At 43.9% G+C, this 17193-nt stretch overlaps 1 protein-coding gene across 1 annotated transcript in view; it reads left to right on the top strand.

The window, feature by feature from the left end:
* Window positions 1-8483: 8483 nt before the first annotated feature.
* NRXN1 (neurexin 1) overlaps window positions 8484-17193 on the top strand; it is a 1172093-nt gene continuing 1163383 nt past the window's right edge. The window contains exon 1 of the mRNA XM_054986029.1: window positions 8484-9271. Coding sequence (XP_054842004.1) covers window positions 8533-9271 — 739 coding nt within the window. The 5' untranslated portion in view covers window positions 8484-8532. The remainder of the gene's footprint in view (window positions 9272-17193) is intronic.

Genomic DNA, 17193 nt, shown 5'->3' with positions numbered 1-17193 from the left:
CAATCAGAACAGGGGATATGGATGAAAGTGCAGTTCTCTATTGAGCCAAAGTAAGTATGTGGTTGTACCTAGACCAATCTTCGCCTCTGGTGCAGGCAGACCTTAATATGAAAACCTAAAATAAAGAAAACCCTATTCCTTTACTTTGGGAAGAGGGGAAGCTGCATTTAACCCTCCCCCCCACACACACTTGACAACAGAAAGGTTGCTTTAGATTTGTGACTGTGTTCTTCAAGTTTTCTCCAGTTCAAACATTTGAAAGTATTACAGAACCAGAAAAAAACAACTGATTATGGCCTAACCCTGTCCCAGGACTGGATCCTCTGTACATCAGAGCAAGAGCTGACTCATATCCCATCCATTAGAAGGCTTTTAAAAATCAGGCGTTCCTTGTTTGCTCTTGGGTTTAAATGACTATAGATGCACAGGCAACGGGAAGAACAGTCAAGCTTGTGAGGTTCCCAGAAGTATCTGGCAGGCCATTGTTGGAAACGGAGAGCTGGGCTGCATCTCATCCTGCAGGGCTTCCTTATTCCATTCAGTAGAGGGCTGCCACCTCTCCAAGAGAAAAGACGCCCCCCTTGCCATTGTTTGTAATGTGAATTCATCCAGCTGTACAAAACCTGAAAATTGCTCATAGAACCAGGATTTCAGCCTGTGCTGGAACATTCATCAGCCTTAGAGAAAAGTCCACTTGTGGTGATCATCAGTTTTGAAAAAGTTGAGCCTCTGCCATTATGCACACACAACAGGAGTGGGGCACCCGCTTATGTGTGGAAGGTGTGTTTGTGTAGGTCAATGCCTCTTGCGGAGAGGAAGGAGCAATTCTGGAAGAGGGGAGGTGGTTCGTCAGTCACCTGCTAGCTAGGGCTAGGAAAAGCCTGCCAGGATTCCATTTTCTTGAATACCTGCAGCCCTCACAAATCCCTAGCACAGAGAGGGGGATAGGTACTGAGCTGGGGAGGGGGTTGTCAGGAGAATCACGTCACTGGCTTGGAAGAGGAGACCAAATCAGCTGCGAAAAGGAGGAGGAAGCATTACCCTGCGTCCCCTGCCTGTTTCCTCGGCTGATGCCGAGCTCTCTCTGTTCCAGAGATGTGATGGAGCGATGGAGGCTGTGTAGGGAGAGGTTGCTGTCCACGATGCTGCAGAGAGGAGAACGGCTCCTCCCTCCTCTTGCAGACAGACAGCAACCAGGCGTCACGTGGGGCTCCGCTAGCCCTCCTTTCTTTCTGCTCTCCTCCCTTACTCTTGGAGATAGATAGAAGCTCGAGCCTGACGCTGCTGAAAAGGCAACGGACGGCACTTTTTCCGCCCTTTGCCTTATTCAAAGAACCGAAGGGAAATTCTCTCGGACCAACCCACGCCTCGAGATCTGTTGTTACAAGCGGAAAAGGGAAAAAAAATCTGTGCAGGTAAATAGCTAGAAGATCGGATTGGGGAGGGGACAGGTATTGGGAAGGGGAGGGCGGAGAGCGATGGGAGGCTGGAGAAGGAAAATACCCGTTTAGCAGGGCTTGGGTCTGTCAAAGGGGGCTGGCTGGTTCGGCGTGTGGCTCTTGGAATAAGGTAGATGGCAAAGGAGGAGATGGGGGTGCTGTGGTTCGTAAGTTAAGGGCTGTCTGCGGTGATTTATTAGCAGTCGGAGGAGAAGAAAAGATCTTGCCTGGCGTTTTAGAGACGGGAAGGTGGAGGGGGGGGGGATCGATCTTATTGCATTCTTTCCTTCTCTCCCCCACCCCTCATTAAAATCTGTCACATTACAGCAGCAAATAGAAACATGCATTTTTTAAAAAGGGGTGATCTAGAAAAGGTAGTGAGAAGGTTTGTGAGGGCTGCAGGTATTCAAGATATTTTGGGACATTTTAATTAGGATCCATGAGAGAGAGAGAGAGAGAGAGAGATTCTCCCTTTCCTTCCCATCTTCTCATCAGCTGCTTGTCTAATGTGTTAGAAGAAACTGCTCTGGTCCCTGACGATGCCTCGTTTTGCACTAGCGTAGCATATACAAATTCAAATTGAAATGTAACTGCAACCTGTCGGGGTAAGGGAGCAACCCCCACCCCCTCAATTGACTTTTTTTTCCAAGGAAATAATTGGATTGTAGAAAATAATTATATAGAAATATATAAAAAATAAGGAAGTGGGGGGTTAAGTAGAACAAGAAAAAGATGATAGATCTTATAAGTCTGCATATGAAAAAAAACTTGTTTCTTTAGCTGAGTAAAAAAAAGATTGGGGCTCCCCCCCCCACATCCCCTTTTTATTCCAACCTGTAATTCATGTGTGATCTTCAGGTCTTTCCTGCTCCTGGAAAAATCCTATGGACACTTATAACAGCAGGCTGCTGCCAAGACCATATATGCCTAAATGATCTGCTATTTATTAAGGATTTATAGTCTTGCTTGTCCTTTTATTTTCATTCTCTTTCCTTCGGTCTCTCCCCCCCACCCTCCACACACACATTTAATAGCTCAGTTGGGGCACCTGTGACCAAAATATGGTTTTTAATGCAATCGTAAGATACTTTTAGAGGAGGGTATTGCATTCATTGAAGGGTGGTAAAATAATGCATCCTCATCTTATGAATTAAAGAAAAAGAACAAAAGGTTTATTTTTTTAAAAAAATCTGAGAGCCAATTGAATGCATGCATTTGAAATCAGCACTCCCACCTTTTCTGTATTATACTGGCTTCTCTTGTTTTGCAAATGACTAGACAGTTGGTGCTGTTTATCATTGTATCAGCCATAATAAATAAGCAAGTGGGATTTTTTTTTGCTGTTGTTGTGGTGGCGTGTATATATGCATGAGAAGGGGGCAGCACAGAGAAGGGGCTAGTTATCAATTTCATCTAAGAAGAATCTTGAAGAGGGATCCCCTTAGCTCAGTGGCTCTCTCAACTGACACTTGCAGTGCCTGCCATTCACTCGGGCTTCACATATGTATGTATGTGCCATGCGATGCTTCCAGCTGTCTACAGCTGGTCACCTTCCCTCCCAGCACACTCTGATCCACCGTTGTCATATGTACAATTAGTCTAAACTCAGTTTCAGAACTCATTCCTTAACACACACACACAAACACACATTTTTCTCCTTAAGATATTCCCATGGCTCACTGAGCACATAAATAACTTCAAAATTGCACACAAGCAGATTAGAGATTAATTGATTATAGCGTTGAACTGTAACCATACAGGCACTCTCTGATCAACAGCTAAATACTATTTCCCTGCCCCCTCCCCATCTATTCCCATAAAGACAGCAGCAATTCTCGCTAAAGTCACAAACTGGATGGCTGAGACTCCAGGAACTTTCTCTCACATACTTTCAAGGCCTTGACAACACTTCATTTTCTTTCACACAATCAGTCAGGTTCTACGGATGATCTGCTTCTCAGTGGCAACAACTAGCCCCTGTTCTCATATGCAGTCACTGCCTTCAGACATAGGCTTCTTGTCACTTTTCACTTGGGCACCTACAGAGGTGCAGCATATTCCTTCAGTAAATTTCCCTCTTATGACTTGCACACACACACACACACCATATTCTCAACTCTAGCACTTGCCTGGAGCACATTCTGAGTATCAGACACAGTGACCTCTCCAGTCCTTCAGCCAGCTCTCTCAGGCCAGTATGAACACTACACCTTTCCTCCCATCCACTATGACTCTTGCTGTAATGAGTTGCACACTTAATTATATGCAAACATTACACACGAACATAGTCCTTGCAACACTTATGTATGTCACTCATATATGTCACCAACCCCACAGTTCACCCAGATAATAATGCAACACACTTTCCACACATTTTTTTCATAGTGGTTCCCCAAACTTCCACTCATCTGAATAGCTGAAGGTTGTAGCATAGTGGTTAAGTGGTTGGCCTGTGAATCAGCACTCTGCTGGTTCAAATTCTACTACTGCCATGAGCTTAGTAGATGGCCTTGGATAAGCAACTCTCTGGCTGTAATGGGGGGATTATAATAATACACTGACTTGTCCACCATTCTGAGAGCGGCACTAATCTTAGAAGAGCAATATATAACACAGCTATTATTTTTATAGTTATTATTAGCAATGCCCACAAATGCCAGCTCTTTCTCAGTCACATGTTATCATGACAACTGTCTTGGGTATCACCATTAAGATCATGTCCACTGACCCATTTGTGCACAGACATCAAATCTTTATTCTATATGTCTTTGACATGCCTCACATAACACTCCCATTATGTGTCATTCACCACAGACACACGACTCTCTCTATGCATGCAGCATCTCCCTGTGTCTCATAGTATGAAATAGATGGATGGATAGCTAGATAGAACGTCCTTCCTGTAGTTTTCTGTCAAACAGAAAAATTAATGTTTCCCATGTACCACTAACACAACACCACCCCCACCCCCTTCCTACAGTTTTTCCTTGGTCTTATGCACAGGCACAAATTCACCCAAATTAATCCCTTCATGTAATTCCCCCTCATTCCCACACAGCTAAACACACATACAAGTAATCACTCTCAAGTAATATACACACTCACCAACACCCCCCCCCCTCCAGTTATTCAATATTCAATCAGATTTTTTCACACACAGGTAACTTTCCCCCTGCAATTGTCTCTCATGTTCAATGAATTCACCTTTTAAAAAAGATTTCTCATATATACATTGCCTCTCTTTTCATTAGCATTTTCCCACAGAACACACCTGGGGGTGCAATGTGTGTGTGTGACCACAGTTCAATGATGTTTTGTATGGAGAAGAGTCCAGTTTCACCCCCTTGCATCTCCAGTGTAAAGGACCTCAGGTAGCCTGGGACATCCTTGCCAGAGATTTGGGGAGAGATTCTAGCAGGCAGAGGAGGCGATACACGGCTGGATAAATTAGTGCACTGAGTCAGTGTATGGTATCGCTACTTATGTTCACATAAAACCCAGTTATTTTGGAGGAAAGGCTGTGACTCAGAGGCTGAACACATGGTTTGAATGCAGAAGATTCCAGGTTCACTTCCAGGCACCTCCAGAGAAAGGCTCTCCAACGGCAGGGCTGGGCTAGGAAAGCCCCTGGCCTGAAACCTTGTCGTGCGCCTTCCAGTTAGAGTAGACCCTGCTGGGTTGGTGGTCTGACGCGTCTTCAGCGGAGCCTTCTCTCTCTCCCCGCCGTAACCCTTTCCTATGTCACTCACAAGCAGCCAAGGCATCCTTTCGGGTAGCCCCTCACTCCCCTCTGCCTGCCCTTGCCCCTCGGCCGCCTGCCTCACTTTTCGGACGGCGAGAAAGGGAAACGGCAGGGCGACGGCGCTGGGCAGGAGAGGGGAGCCGAGCTCTCAAGAGGAAGCGGCGGCACAGGGGGAGTTTTGTGCGCCTCTTGCGCTTCCCGCGAAGAGGCGGAGCCGGGCGAGGTGGAGCCACTTGTGGGCGAGGACAAGCGGCGCTCCTCGCCGGCTCAATGCGGTGCCATAAATTTGCTGCCTTCTTTAAAGCCCGCGTGGACAGGCGCGAGACACCTGCCGGGGTTCGGGCTGGCTGAGGGGGGAGGGCGGGTCGTGGCGCCCTCGGTGGCGCCTCTTCGGCTCCGGGAGCCTCGAGCCTGCCAGACGGGCTGGGAGGGCTGGCGGCGCGTTCCGCGGAAGTCTCTGCGGGGTTGGCTTGCTGAGGAGACGGAGGGGGCCTTGCCTTTCTGCTGCCCTTTGCTGATAGACGCCGGGTCAAAACGGTCTCGATTTCAGAGTATTTACGCTGCGTGGAAACACGTCTGCTTAGGGTCGCCAAGTCGCGCTTGGGAAATTTCTGGAGATTTGGGGGGCGAAGCGTGGAGACGGTGAGGTTTGGGGAAGGACCTCCTCAGCGGGGTATAATGCCCACCCTCCAAAGCAGCCATTTTTTCTCATCCCTTTCAGTTAGAGATCAGTTGTACTTCCAGGAGATCTCCAGACCCAACCTGGAGGACGGCAATTCTAGTTCTGACCCACGCTCGGCCCTGTAAGTTCCCCTGTCTGCAGGTGGGTTCCTAAATGGACCCCGGAATCACCCCCTCAAAAGCATGGTGAAATGCAGGATGGATGGCTTGGGCTTCCTTCCCGGCCCTTTCGGCTCCTCATACGTCTCCATCCCCACATCATATCGTAGTGTCTCTTTTGGGGAAAGAAGCCTCAAAGCTGCAGAGCTGTTGGCTTTCCCGGTTAGGCATGTGGTATTTTGAAGCCCAGACAACAACAGCCCAGTTCGCCTCCTTCCCTATGCAGGCCACCCCAAGCGCGCCACCCTAGCAATTGCAAAACGGCACGTCTTCTGCTCTTTATCCATCCCATCCCTTACTTAGGGATTGTGAACCCATTATGAATGCAGCCTCCCCCCACCCCACCCCACCCCCATCATTCCTGAACGTTGCCACCGCCAGCCGTCTCACTCGTGTTTTCCCTGGAAACTGCCAGGTATTGCCATGCACGAAGCAAAAAGGAATAATACAAAAATGGCACGGTGCTGCCGCGCGCACCCTCCGTTTAGAAAGTTACAAGGCATTCAAATGTATCAAGCGCCTGGTCGAGAGATTGCAAAGCATTTCTGAAACCTCTGCACCGCTCCTTCCTCCCGGCATTTTCGAAAATATTAACCAGTACCAGGAACGGCAAGAGGTGATATTGCACCACCAGCCGATGTACAATATCGAATATTTTATCAGTTTTACCCCTTTATGGCTCAAAATAGAAATGCTCCAGGTTCCAATACAATGCAAATTGCGAGCGGCAGCGGGTGGTTAAGACGCTTAAGGCGTATCGAAAATATCACATTCGATCGTCTAAGCACGGTCTGGGGAATGCTGAGCAATGGCGCTGTCGCTACCTTGAGGCTGCTTTGCATTGACCGTTCCTTGTGCCTGATTTCTGCTGGTTGACAGCTGGAGCTGAAGTGGGACAATGGTCAGGTGTGGATCCTCCATGACAGGAAAGGAATTAGTAAATAGGCATTATTCATGAAGATACGTTGTTGGAAGCAAGGAGAGAAGGCATGTACCTGTATGTTCGCTTGGCCACATGTACATGTGTGCGCGTGCAGTCCAGATTTGAGCAGGGTGGTGGTAGAATGCTGAATATAAAGATCCTTATTCTACTTGCTCTTTCACCTATATTATTTCACGTATAGTCTGTGTGGGATGAACTTCTGGACATGAAAAACCCAACAGTTACAATGTTGTGCTTGAAGTCCTTGCTCCTATTGGGATTTCATCTACTTTACGTAAAAAAAAAATTACACTGGAAAAAAATCAGGTTCATAGCATGCAATACTATTCCTGAATTATGCATAGATGGAAATTTATGTTGACATGCGTAGATGGAAATTTACGTTGACACGAATTTATTTTGAGGATATCCTTATGGTAATAAATGTAACACTTTTTATTATTTCTTTGTGTGATAATAAGTTCTCTTCAAATTACCATTGTATTTGGTACCCAAATGACTTCTGCAAACAAATGTGGAAGTCAAAAACAGTCACGAGCCGAATTCACTAGCTCTGGCACAAAAAGCTTATTTTCAGCAGACTGCATTAAGCATGTGTGATTAGTCCTGTGGCAGGAGGGGAACCTGAACTGACCTTCAGTTATATTTATACCCCCCCCCCCATTACTCTTGGACTCCTTTACAGTCTCTTGTTATTTATCTGTCAAGCAGTCTAAAAGGTGATTACAATTTTGTTTTGTTTTTAAATCTTTACAGATGGCATTATTGTTTTAAAAAGTGTTCAACACAAAACCTCCAAAATCGAACCCTGGGATCTTCTTAATTTTGGGCCTTGCACAAGAAAACAAAAGAGGAGCTGTGAAGCTTTGCATAGCAAACAGATTCCAAGCTGTTTGACAGCTTCCGGATTTCAGCCCCATTGGGAAAGAGGCAAAGAATCTTCTGCTCTGTTGCATGGCAGGCAGTCTGTGATCTGATGAGAGGATCAGTCCTGGGAAGGTAGGATTGCTTCCTGTGAACGCTGAAGGAAACCCTTGGGAGAATACAGCTGTTGGGTAACATGAGTTCTACGTGCACTGGGATACTGGTTCCACACATGCTGGGATATTGATCAAATTTTGCTGTGCTTGTGGATCCATTTGGAAATTGGTTTGCTGGCTTTCCAACATTTGTGTATTTCCAACCCCATCCCCATTTCCTTTCCAAATTGGTGCCATGGGATTTTGATGGTAAAATTTCTGCTGACTCACTCATTTCTTAGAAGCTAAGCAGATGACTGAAGCAAATCTACTGGTGCCTTCTGTTTTCTGAAGAACTTTTGCAGCTCTAACGAGTTTGCTTATTTGCTAGTGTTTGAACCATTTTCTTTCTTTTTTGTATCTTGGGTACACTTGAGCTTCCTCTGCTGGGAGTAGTGGTTACAACATTCCTCCGCAGTGCGCCAGGAAAGCAAGAGTTAACCATACAGTGTGAGTGGTGACTCAAAAGATTTTACCCTGTCTGCTCCAACCCCCCCACCACCACTCCCCCCTCCTCCTCCCCCTTTCCCCCACCCCACCCCACGAAGAATGGGGCCTGTGCTCCTCAGACGTGGAGGGTGCCTCCTGCTTTGGATGGCGCTGCTCCTGGGATGCTGGGCTGAGCTAGGCAGTGGCCTTGAGTTCCCAGGAGCGGAGGGCCAGTGGACTCGCTTCCCTAAGTGGAACGCTTGCTGTGAGAGTGAGATGAGCTTCAACATGAAGACCCGCAGCTCCAGTGGCCTGGTCCTTTATTTTGATGATGAAGGCTTCTGTGACTTCTTGGAGCTAATCCTGACCCAAGGTGGGCGTCTCCAGCTCAGCTTCTCGATCTTCTGCGCTGAGCCTGCCACCTTGCTCTCCGACATGACCATCAATGACAACCTGTGGCACACAGTGGTCATCCGCCGCAATTTTAAAAACACGACACTGTTAATTGACCAGGCTGAGGCTAAGTGGGTGGAAGTGAAATCCAAGCGGCGGGACATGACGGTCTTTAGTGGCCTCTTTCTAGGAGGCCTGCCGCCTGAGTTGCGCTCATCTACTCTAAAAGTAACTCTCTCTTCGGTGAAGGATCGTGAGCCCTTCAAAGGATGGATAACAGATGTAAGGGTCAACTATACACAGTCCTCACCTGTGGAGAGTCAAGAAGTGCGACTGGAGGATGATCAGAGTCACTTATGTGCCAGGGATGACGTTTGTCTCAATGGCGGTGTCTGCTCTGTGCTCAACGACCAGGCCGTCTGTGACTGCTCTCAAACAGGCTTCCGTGGGAAGGACTGCAGTGAAGGTAAGGACCCACTTCACCCTTACCCCGCCAGCCTCTCCCCCAGTGAAAGCGAAAGTCAAGAGATGAAGACTGCATGGCATTTTTTTCTGTAGAGTGAATTTTGCAGCTGTGCTTTCCCTTCATACATCTCATCCTTGGACCTTCTGTTAAATATTTCAGTCCTCCTTCCTCCATCCCTTTAAACATTAATGGAACCATATTTTTAAGACTTCTAAGACATGGGGGGCAGGGGGTAGCAGGGAAACAGAATGCAGTTTGGGGGACAAGAAGAGTATGGTCATTGGAGAAAGTGAAATTTTTGATGAACAATAAGAAATGTAGGTAATAGGATTTAAAAAGCAAGCTTATTTTTTTCCTCAAGGAAAGGTTAGCATGGAATAATGCTTGAGGGTTTCATTCTAGGAAATGGATTTGTAAATTCATCCCACAGTTCAAATCATCTGAATTACTGGGATATAATCTTATTCAGTCTGAGTGGGATTAAATAACGCCAGTCTCAAATGTTTTGGTTTAACATGTTGGTGAATTTGGCTGCTACAAGTTTTATTATTGTCTGGAGTAGTGGGAGGAAAGATTATTTGGATTTATTCTTAATATGAGGGTAGTGGAGAGTTGGATTGGATTCTTCCTGTGCTGAGGTATTTATTAATATCACCAGATTGTTTTAAGTCATATTAATTATATGTGTAGTTCTTTAATGGGCAAGGGAAATGAAGCATAGTGTATTTATAATTTTGCACCAGAATGAAGAGCACTTTATAATGAAATTAGCAAATGGTCATATGAGTCACATAAAGGGTACATACAATTTTAAAATAATTTTGGCAGATGTGTTTTCTGTTGTGCTTGAAATCAGAAAAGCAACAAGATAGAAAACAGGATGAACCTGTTTTCCTAGCTAATTTTTTCCCCAGAGTTCCAGTTGTCATCACCTAGTGTTTTTTGTTATATGAATGGATTTATTTGCAGGATTTTATTTATCTGGGGTTCTAGGGGAAATGGTACTCATATTTCTAAGCTGTTGCAACTGCTTTTTGAAACAACCAGCAAATATTTTGCTGCCTTTTTTGGGAAATTAAATGACAATCAAAGCTGCTATAAATGACAGTTTATGAGATGCCAGAGTATATTGTACGCACTCACAAATATATATATAACCTTCTTACCAAAAGAGAATTGGTAATGCTTTCAGCTTTAAAATGGATCTGATATAGCTAGATGAAGATGTTCATGAGTAGCTGCATGTCAGTAATGGTTGAGTAATTTGCTTTTATCACTTTTAATCAAATTTCACTGGCTGTAGAAAGAGCCATCATTTTGTAGGTGTGCTTTTTATTATGTAAACTTCCTGTCTTCACTGTCCAGTACTTAGATTTTCAGTCATCGAACATCCTATTTATCAGCTCTTTATCTCTCATCTTTCTACTACAGTTTTTTTAAACCACTGCTTTTTATATATTTGTAAATGCTGTTAAAAGTGTACCATATCAGAGAATAAGCTTGTATCTTCGCTAGCTCCTGGGGGAATGCCTCTTCTATGGTGTATGTGTTTTGTTTCAATACAGTATTTGATCTTAAAGGAATATGATAATGGATTTAAGGTCTCCAGTTCCAGCAAACTGAATCTTGTTCTAATTCATGATGATAATTGATGGGTATATTAACCCAGTTTGTACCACAACACAAATTACTTATGCGAGAGTATAATCCTATTCGTGTTTATGTCCCAATGCATTCAATGGGCTATAAACTATAGTAATAAATAAAAATAGGATTTATTTCCAAAGATTGTATATTTACGATTGCAATGCTAATGTTTAAAATTGTAACCTTAATGTTGTCTGAAACCACAATCCGTTTAATGAAAATAACTAATGACTTCATACAAACATTTCTGTGCATAGTAGAATCAAATGAAAACCCAAAGAGAAGACCAACCATTTGTAAGTTAGAAATACATCCCAATTTAGAAAAAGCTATCCGGAAGATCAGTGGCTCCCTACATCCTCCGCCCCTGGACTAATCATCTGAATGAGACTGCTGACAGCAACACTGTTGCATTCATAAAGCTCATGAACTATTTTGGGAATTATATGATTAAGACTTTTAAGAGAACCCCCTTGTCTATTGAGCTAGATTGCTATTGATGTTACAATCCCAATCCTGTTTATGTTTACTTAGATGCGAGTGCCTCCGATTTTAGTGAGATTTACTTCCGGATTAGAGTGTCTAAGACTGGAGCCTTAGAAGCCCAGTACAAGCCTTTAAGTACTATAATGGCAATGGTTCTTCATCCCAGTTTCAAGAAACTGTTTAAGCTGTTCACAGGGGTAAATGTTCTATTTGTAATGTACAGTTTTACCCCTGCTTAAGGTAAAACTCCCAGTGAGTTGCTGAGAGCTGTGCTCTAGGCATTCCTTCCCATTTGTTAATGAAAACTGTACCAAATAAAGTAGATTGCATAACAGCAGCAAGCAGCGCTTTGTATTGATTAATCAAAGGTTTGAATTACTCTGTGATTAGGTTACATTTCTTGTGACTAATTAGGGGAAGGAAAAATAAAGTAGGTGGGGGACAAGTGAAACTTGTTGTCCTCATTAGGCTTTAGAACATGGCAATTATTTCTGGAGGTGTTTCTTCTACATCGATTCTACGTCTTTGTAGAACTGAAAACTGTCAATGGGGTTTAACCTGAGGTCTAGAAAATATGCAGAATAAAGATAGTGGATATTTGAGTAGTGGTACATTTTTTGTTGGCATGAAGGATGCATTGTTAAGTATACTTTATTATTTATAGAAACATCTAGACAATCCATTTCATGAATGAAAATTAATCAGAAAGTCTTTCGAGCTGTTAAGTTTCATGGAATTTTATGAGCAATTTTGTGTGTGCATGTGTTTTCTGGTTATTTTATTTTATTTTTTTAAATAAAGCCGAATAGGGCAAAAGTACTGTTAATGCTTTTTCTTCTCTCACTTTAGGTGTTACTCTCATCATTTTAAAAATCACTAAGTAGAACTTCTTAACAAAAGTTTCTTTAAAACTGATTTATCATAGCAGTACATAGACCCCTTCCTCCAGACGATAAATCAATTCATATAATCTCCATGCTTGTTCTTTACTCTGTCATTAGTGTAATTACTAATGACATTAGTTATCATTTATATCGAATTTTCTAAATGTTTACATACATTATCTCAATTTTTACAGCAACTGTGTAAGGGAGGTAGTATTATCCCCATATTCAGAACAATTTTAATTGATTTTAAGCCACAGATTATATCAAGGCAGGAGACCGGTGTTCAGGTTAGCACAGTTGCGAAATATAGAAAAGAGCCAGATAGTTCTCACACAGAGTAGAATTTTATACTGGAATATAAAAAAGAAAAACAAAATTCAGTTTTAATTCTGCAGTGTCCTCTGCAAAAGTATCTTGTTTGTTATGTGATCCATTTGTTTTGGTTGTTTGATGGAAAACAGATATTGGCTATGTAGTCCTGGCATCTTGTCCTAGGAATGTCATGTACAATGTAATCCTAACAACACTATCTTGGGAGTAAGCCTTGAATGACCTAAGTGGGATTCTGAGTAGATCTGCTTAGGATTGGTTTAATTTTTTTTAAAGTAACTATTTATAGGACAGAAATAGTGTGTGAGTATGGCTTAAGTTTTCTACCACAATTTTTTATCAGTCTACATTCAAGGACTTGGTATGCATGGTTTAGAACTAAAATATCACAAATACTCTAGTCAGCTTGCAGCCTGTCAGATCATAAGAACGTAAGAAAAGCGCTGGTGTACCAGACCAGTGATCTACCTAGTTCAGCGTCCTGTTCATACAGAGGCCAACCAGTACATACACATTCTCTGTATCCACATTCATGTATGCATTTCGGGTTTAAAAAAGCAGTGGGACCAATTTGGCTTTGCATGTAGCAGAGCTATATCTGAGAGCCAAGCTACAAGTGACGCCTGACACAAGTTGGACACTTGTCAGCTTCCCTCAAGTTTTGATGGGAAATGTAGGCATCCTGATTTTATAGCTTGGCTCTCCATTACAGCTGCAAGACCAGGATGCCTACATTTCCCATCAAAACTTGAGGGAAGCTGACAAGTGTCCAACCTGTGTCAGGCGTAACTTGTAGCTTGGCTCTGAGATATCACTATACCCAATGGATCCAAATAAATCATTCCTCCTTAGGGAAATATGGAATGAGACTTGATCACAAGATAAATTTTAATATATATGCCTATATGTAGGTAAAGTGTGCTGTCAAGTTGGCAACCCGTGAAGTTCCACCTCATGGGGTTTTCAAGGTAGGAGAAGAGCGGAGGATTGCCTTTGCTTTCCTCTGCATAGCAGACCCAGTCTTCCCTGGTGGTCTCTCATCCAAGTACCAACCTTGCTTAGCTTCCAAGCTGTAGATAAGATTAGGCTAGTCTGGGGCATTAGGCCTGCCGTGTCTGAAAGTAAGCAATAATATCTCCAAGGGCATTTAAACACTGGAAGATGCAAAATCATCTTATAATCATAATGCAGCAAAATAGGGTGGAAGTGAAACCTTTTATGTATGCAGAGGTCTTTCACATCATTGAAATATTTTAACTTCTAGTTATATTTTTACTGATCGCCTATACATGAACTTCTGGGGTCCTTGCATAATTTTCTATCTAAAAAGAAACGAACTGCTAATAATTGCTAATACTGTCTTTGGTTAAAAGTCACTCTTTTAACTGATGTGACCTTTAAAAAGTGGGTATAGAGGGATTTTTTTAATCAAGTCTCACTGTTTTCTCTTCATATATTCCATTGTTGTACTCTTCATCAGAAGATATATTACGAATTTTATGCTATGAATCTGCAGTTAGTAACGAGATGGCAATCAACAGGGACTCTCAGAGAGGGGAAATTCCATTTTCCTTCTTCCGCTTTCCTCCTGTGGCTTAAATTTCCCCCTTTGCCTCTGGCTGTGGCTTCCTCACTTCCAGCTGGCCCCACATCAGCTCAGCTCTCACTCCCACCTCCTGCTGGTTCTACCTCACCCCCACCCATTGCTGTGACTTTGGGAACTAACCACAAATAATAATAACAGTGTGCTGTAGCATATTGTTAAGTGGCTGGCTTAACACTACTGCCATGAGCTCAGCAGGCGGCCTTGAGTAAGCCACTCCTCTCAGACCCAGCTCCCCAGCTGTATTGTGGGCATAATAATAACACTGAATTTGTTCACTGCTCTGAGTGGGGCCCTAATCTGTCTAGAAGAGTGGTATATAAGCACACGGTTAAATACCACTTGAACTACAGCTTGTTTTTTATACATCTGCTCATGCATAGCTATTAACATTGTGGGTGGATTACCCCAAACTGATGTTTAAATAATATTTTTCTTAAATCTGGGTCTTCCCGTGGCTAGCCCTTTTACTTTTTTCCAATTGTGGCACTCCCAGATCATATCTAATCCATTTCCCCCCATTTATCATGAGTTCCAACCCTGTTCTTTGCAATGCAGACTTCCAGGCTCTTTGGGGCAGGAGTTTTTGCACTGAATGGCACCCAAAATGACACAGAGCACAGTCTTCCCTATAAACCATTAATCCACTAAGTTTTCTCTCAGTTACAGTACACACACACACACACACACACACACAACAGACCCTGAAGAAGGCAAGTGTCAGCAAGTTCACATGGTGAGAAACTGGCTGGTTAAGGGAAAGAAGGAAAGAGGAGACAGTGGCCCTGTGCTGTAGCACAGTGGTTAAGTGCTTTGGCTGCAAATCAGCACTCTACTGGTTTGAATCCCGCTACTGCCATGAACTCAGTAAGCCTTGAGTAAGCCACTCCTCTCAGCTCCAGCTCCCCAGCTGTATTGTGGGGATAATAATAACACTAACTTGTTCACAGCTCTGGGTGAGGCACTAATCTGTCTAGAAGAGCAGTATATAAGTGCAGTTATTATTATTAAAAACAATGTTCTGTTCAGTTTTTTTCTTTTTCTATTGTGCCAATAAATTATTACCTTTGGTAATATTATTACCTTTTGTAAAATGTTTCCTTGTGCCATTTCCCAGAGTGGGAGTGGAGAGATACACTCCTGCACTTTGTGCTCATTCTCCCTTCCTGCCAGCAGAGTTTATTAATAACGCAATGGCTTTCTTCCCTTGGGATATGATGGGTGAATGCTGTTCAGGAAAACAAGATGCTGCCCCGTGAGTCAAGCCCAGTGCCTGCCTGATCTACAATGTATGAAATGAAACAAAACTCACAGATTTTTTGGTAGGAGGGACTCATTACAAATTAGGTTGCTAGATTTGGTTCAGCATTCTGGAAGCTGCTTTAACAAACAGCTCCCCCCCATAATGCACACCCTTATCTGCCATAGATTAATCCAAATAGTAGATTAACTAGGGCTGACCTGTCCAACAGGTGCACCAAGGCAATCACCTAGGATGCCAGAGGTGGAGAGATGCCAAAACCAGCCCTCTCATTGCCCCTCCATTCATAATGTTGAGGTCTTCCATGTATGGTGCCCTGGCCACAGTGGGTGCCTGTAGTGAGAATATTCCTTGCATCTTTGGGTTTTTTTCCAGGGCTGGTTTTGCCTCCTAACCCTCCCTTTTTGGGAAGCAGGGCATCATGGCAAGCCCCAGGGAGCATGACCTGAGTGGAGGTGTTGGAAGAAGGGTGTGTGACAGCTTTCCTGCGGTTGGCAATTGCTTTCCAGAATGCTCTGCAGATTCGAGTGCTCTTTGGTGATTCATTGGTGGAGGACTGGCATGGCTATCTCTCTGAAGCCATCCGTGAAATCACTCCCCATTGCCCTCTGTGCCCACGTACCAGACTAGCCCCTTGGTATACTGAAGTGCTATGACGGATGAAATGGGAGGTGAGATGGCTGGAGCGAGTATGGCAGTGCGTTCACGACAAAGAGGCAAGAATATCTTATAGGAGGTTTATGAAAGCCTATGAGGTGGCAGTGAAAGTGGCAAAGAAAGAGTTTTGTGCTGCTTCCATTGCAACCACAAGATCTCGCCTGGTGCAATTATTTAGAATAATTTGATCTTTAGTCTCCCTTTTGCAGGAAGATTGTCAAAATGTTCATTCGGCAATAAGCTGTGAGGCTTTGGGGAGCTGTTTCTCTGCTGTGACTTGCTGGTCACATTTGATACTGTTTGGGAACTGGAGGCCCTTTTGCCATCTTCTGGTCTGGTCATTTCAGTCAACTCTTGCCATCTTCTGGTCTGGTCATTTCAGTCAACTCTCCAAGGACAAGGTAGACAGGGTACTGTGTGTGCTATGCGGCCCACCACTTGCTCCTTGGACCCTTGTCCATCGTGGCTGATGAAAGCCAGTGGTTAACGGGCTTTGAGTTCCTTTGGCAAACTTATCTTTGGAGCTCTAAAAGAGGCAGTGGTGAGTCTTCTTTTGAAGAAATCATAATTGGACCCTACCGATCCATCCAGTTACCACCCTGTGTTGAATCTCCCGTTTCTGAGTAAGGTGATTGAATAGCGGTGGTTTAGCAACTGCAAGTATTCCTGGAGGACTCCTCTGTGCGGCTTCTGCTCTGGCCATAGGACTGAAATGGCTTTAGTTTCTCTTAGAGACGACCTTTGTTGGCATCTGGGTTGAGGCAGGTTGGCACTGCTGATCTTACTGGATCTTATGGCTGCATTTGAAACAGTCAGTTACGATCTTTTGACCCACTGCCTCACCAATGCAGGGATACGTGGGACTGCCTTACAGTGGCTAATCTTCTTTCTCCTTAGTCAGGGACAGAAGGTAGTGATTGGGGAGCAAATGTCACCTCGCTACCCATTGGTATGCGGTGTCCCCCAGGGGTGATTCTTTCCCCAGTGTTATTTAACATCTATATGCACCCTCTCACCTGGATGGCTTGAAGTTTTGGACTGGGTTGTCATC

Source organism: Eublepharis macularius, chromosome 1 (genome assembly GCF_028583425.1).
Source record: "Eublepharis macularius isolate TG4126 chromosome 1, MPM_Emac_v1.0, whole genome shotgun sequence".
Lineage (NCBI taxonomy): Eukaryota > Metazoa > Chordata > Lepidosauria > Squamata > Eublepharidae > Eublepharis > Eublepharis macularius.
Note: the sequence above shows the minus strand (reverse complement) of the source record. Positions and strands in the feature narration are given on the sequence as shown.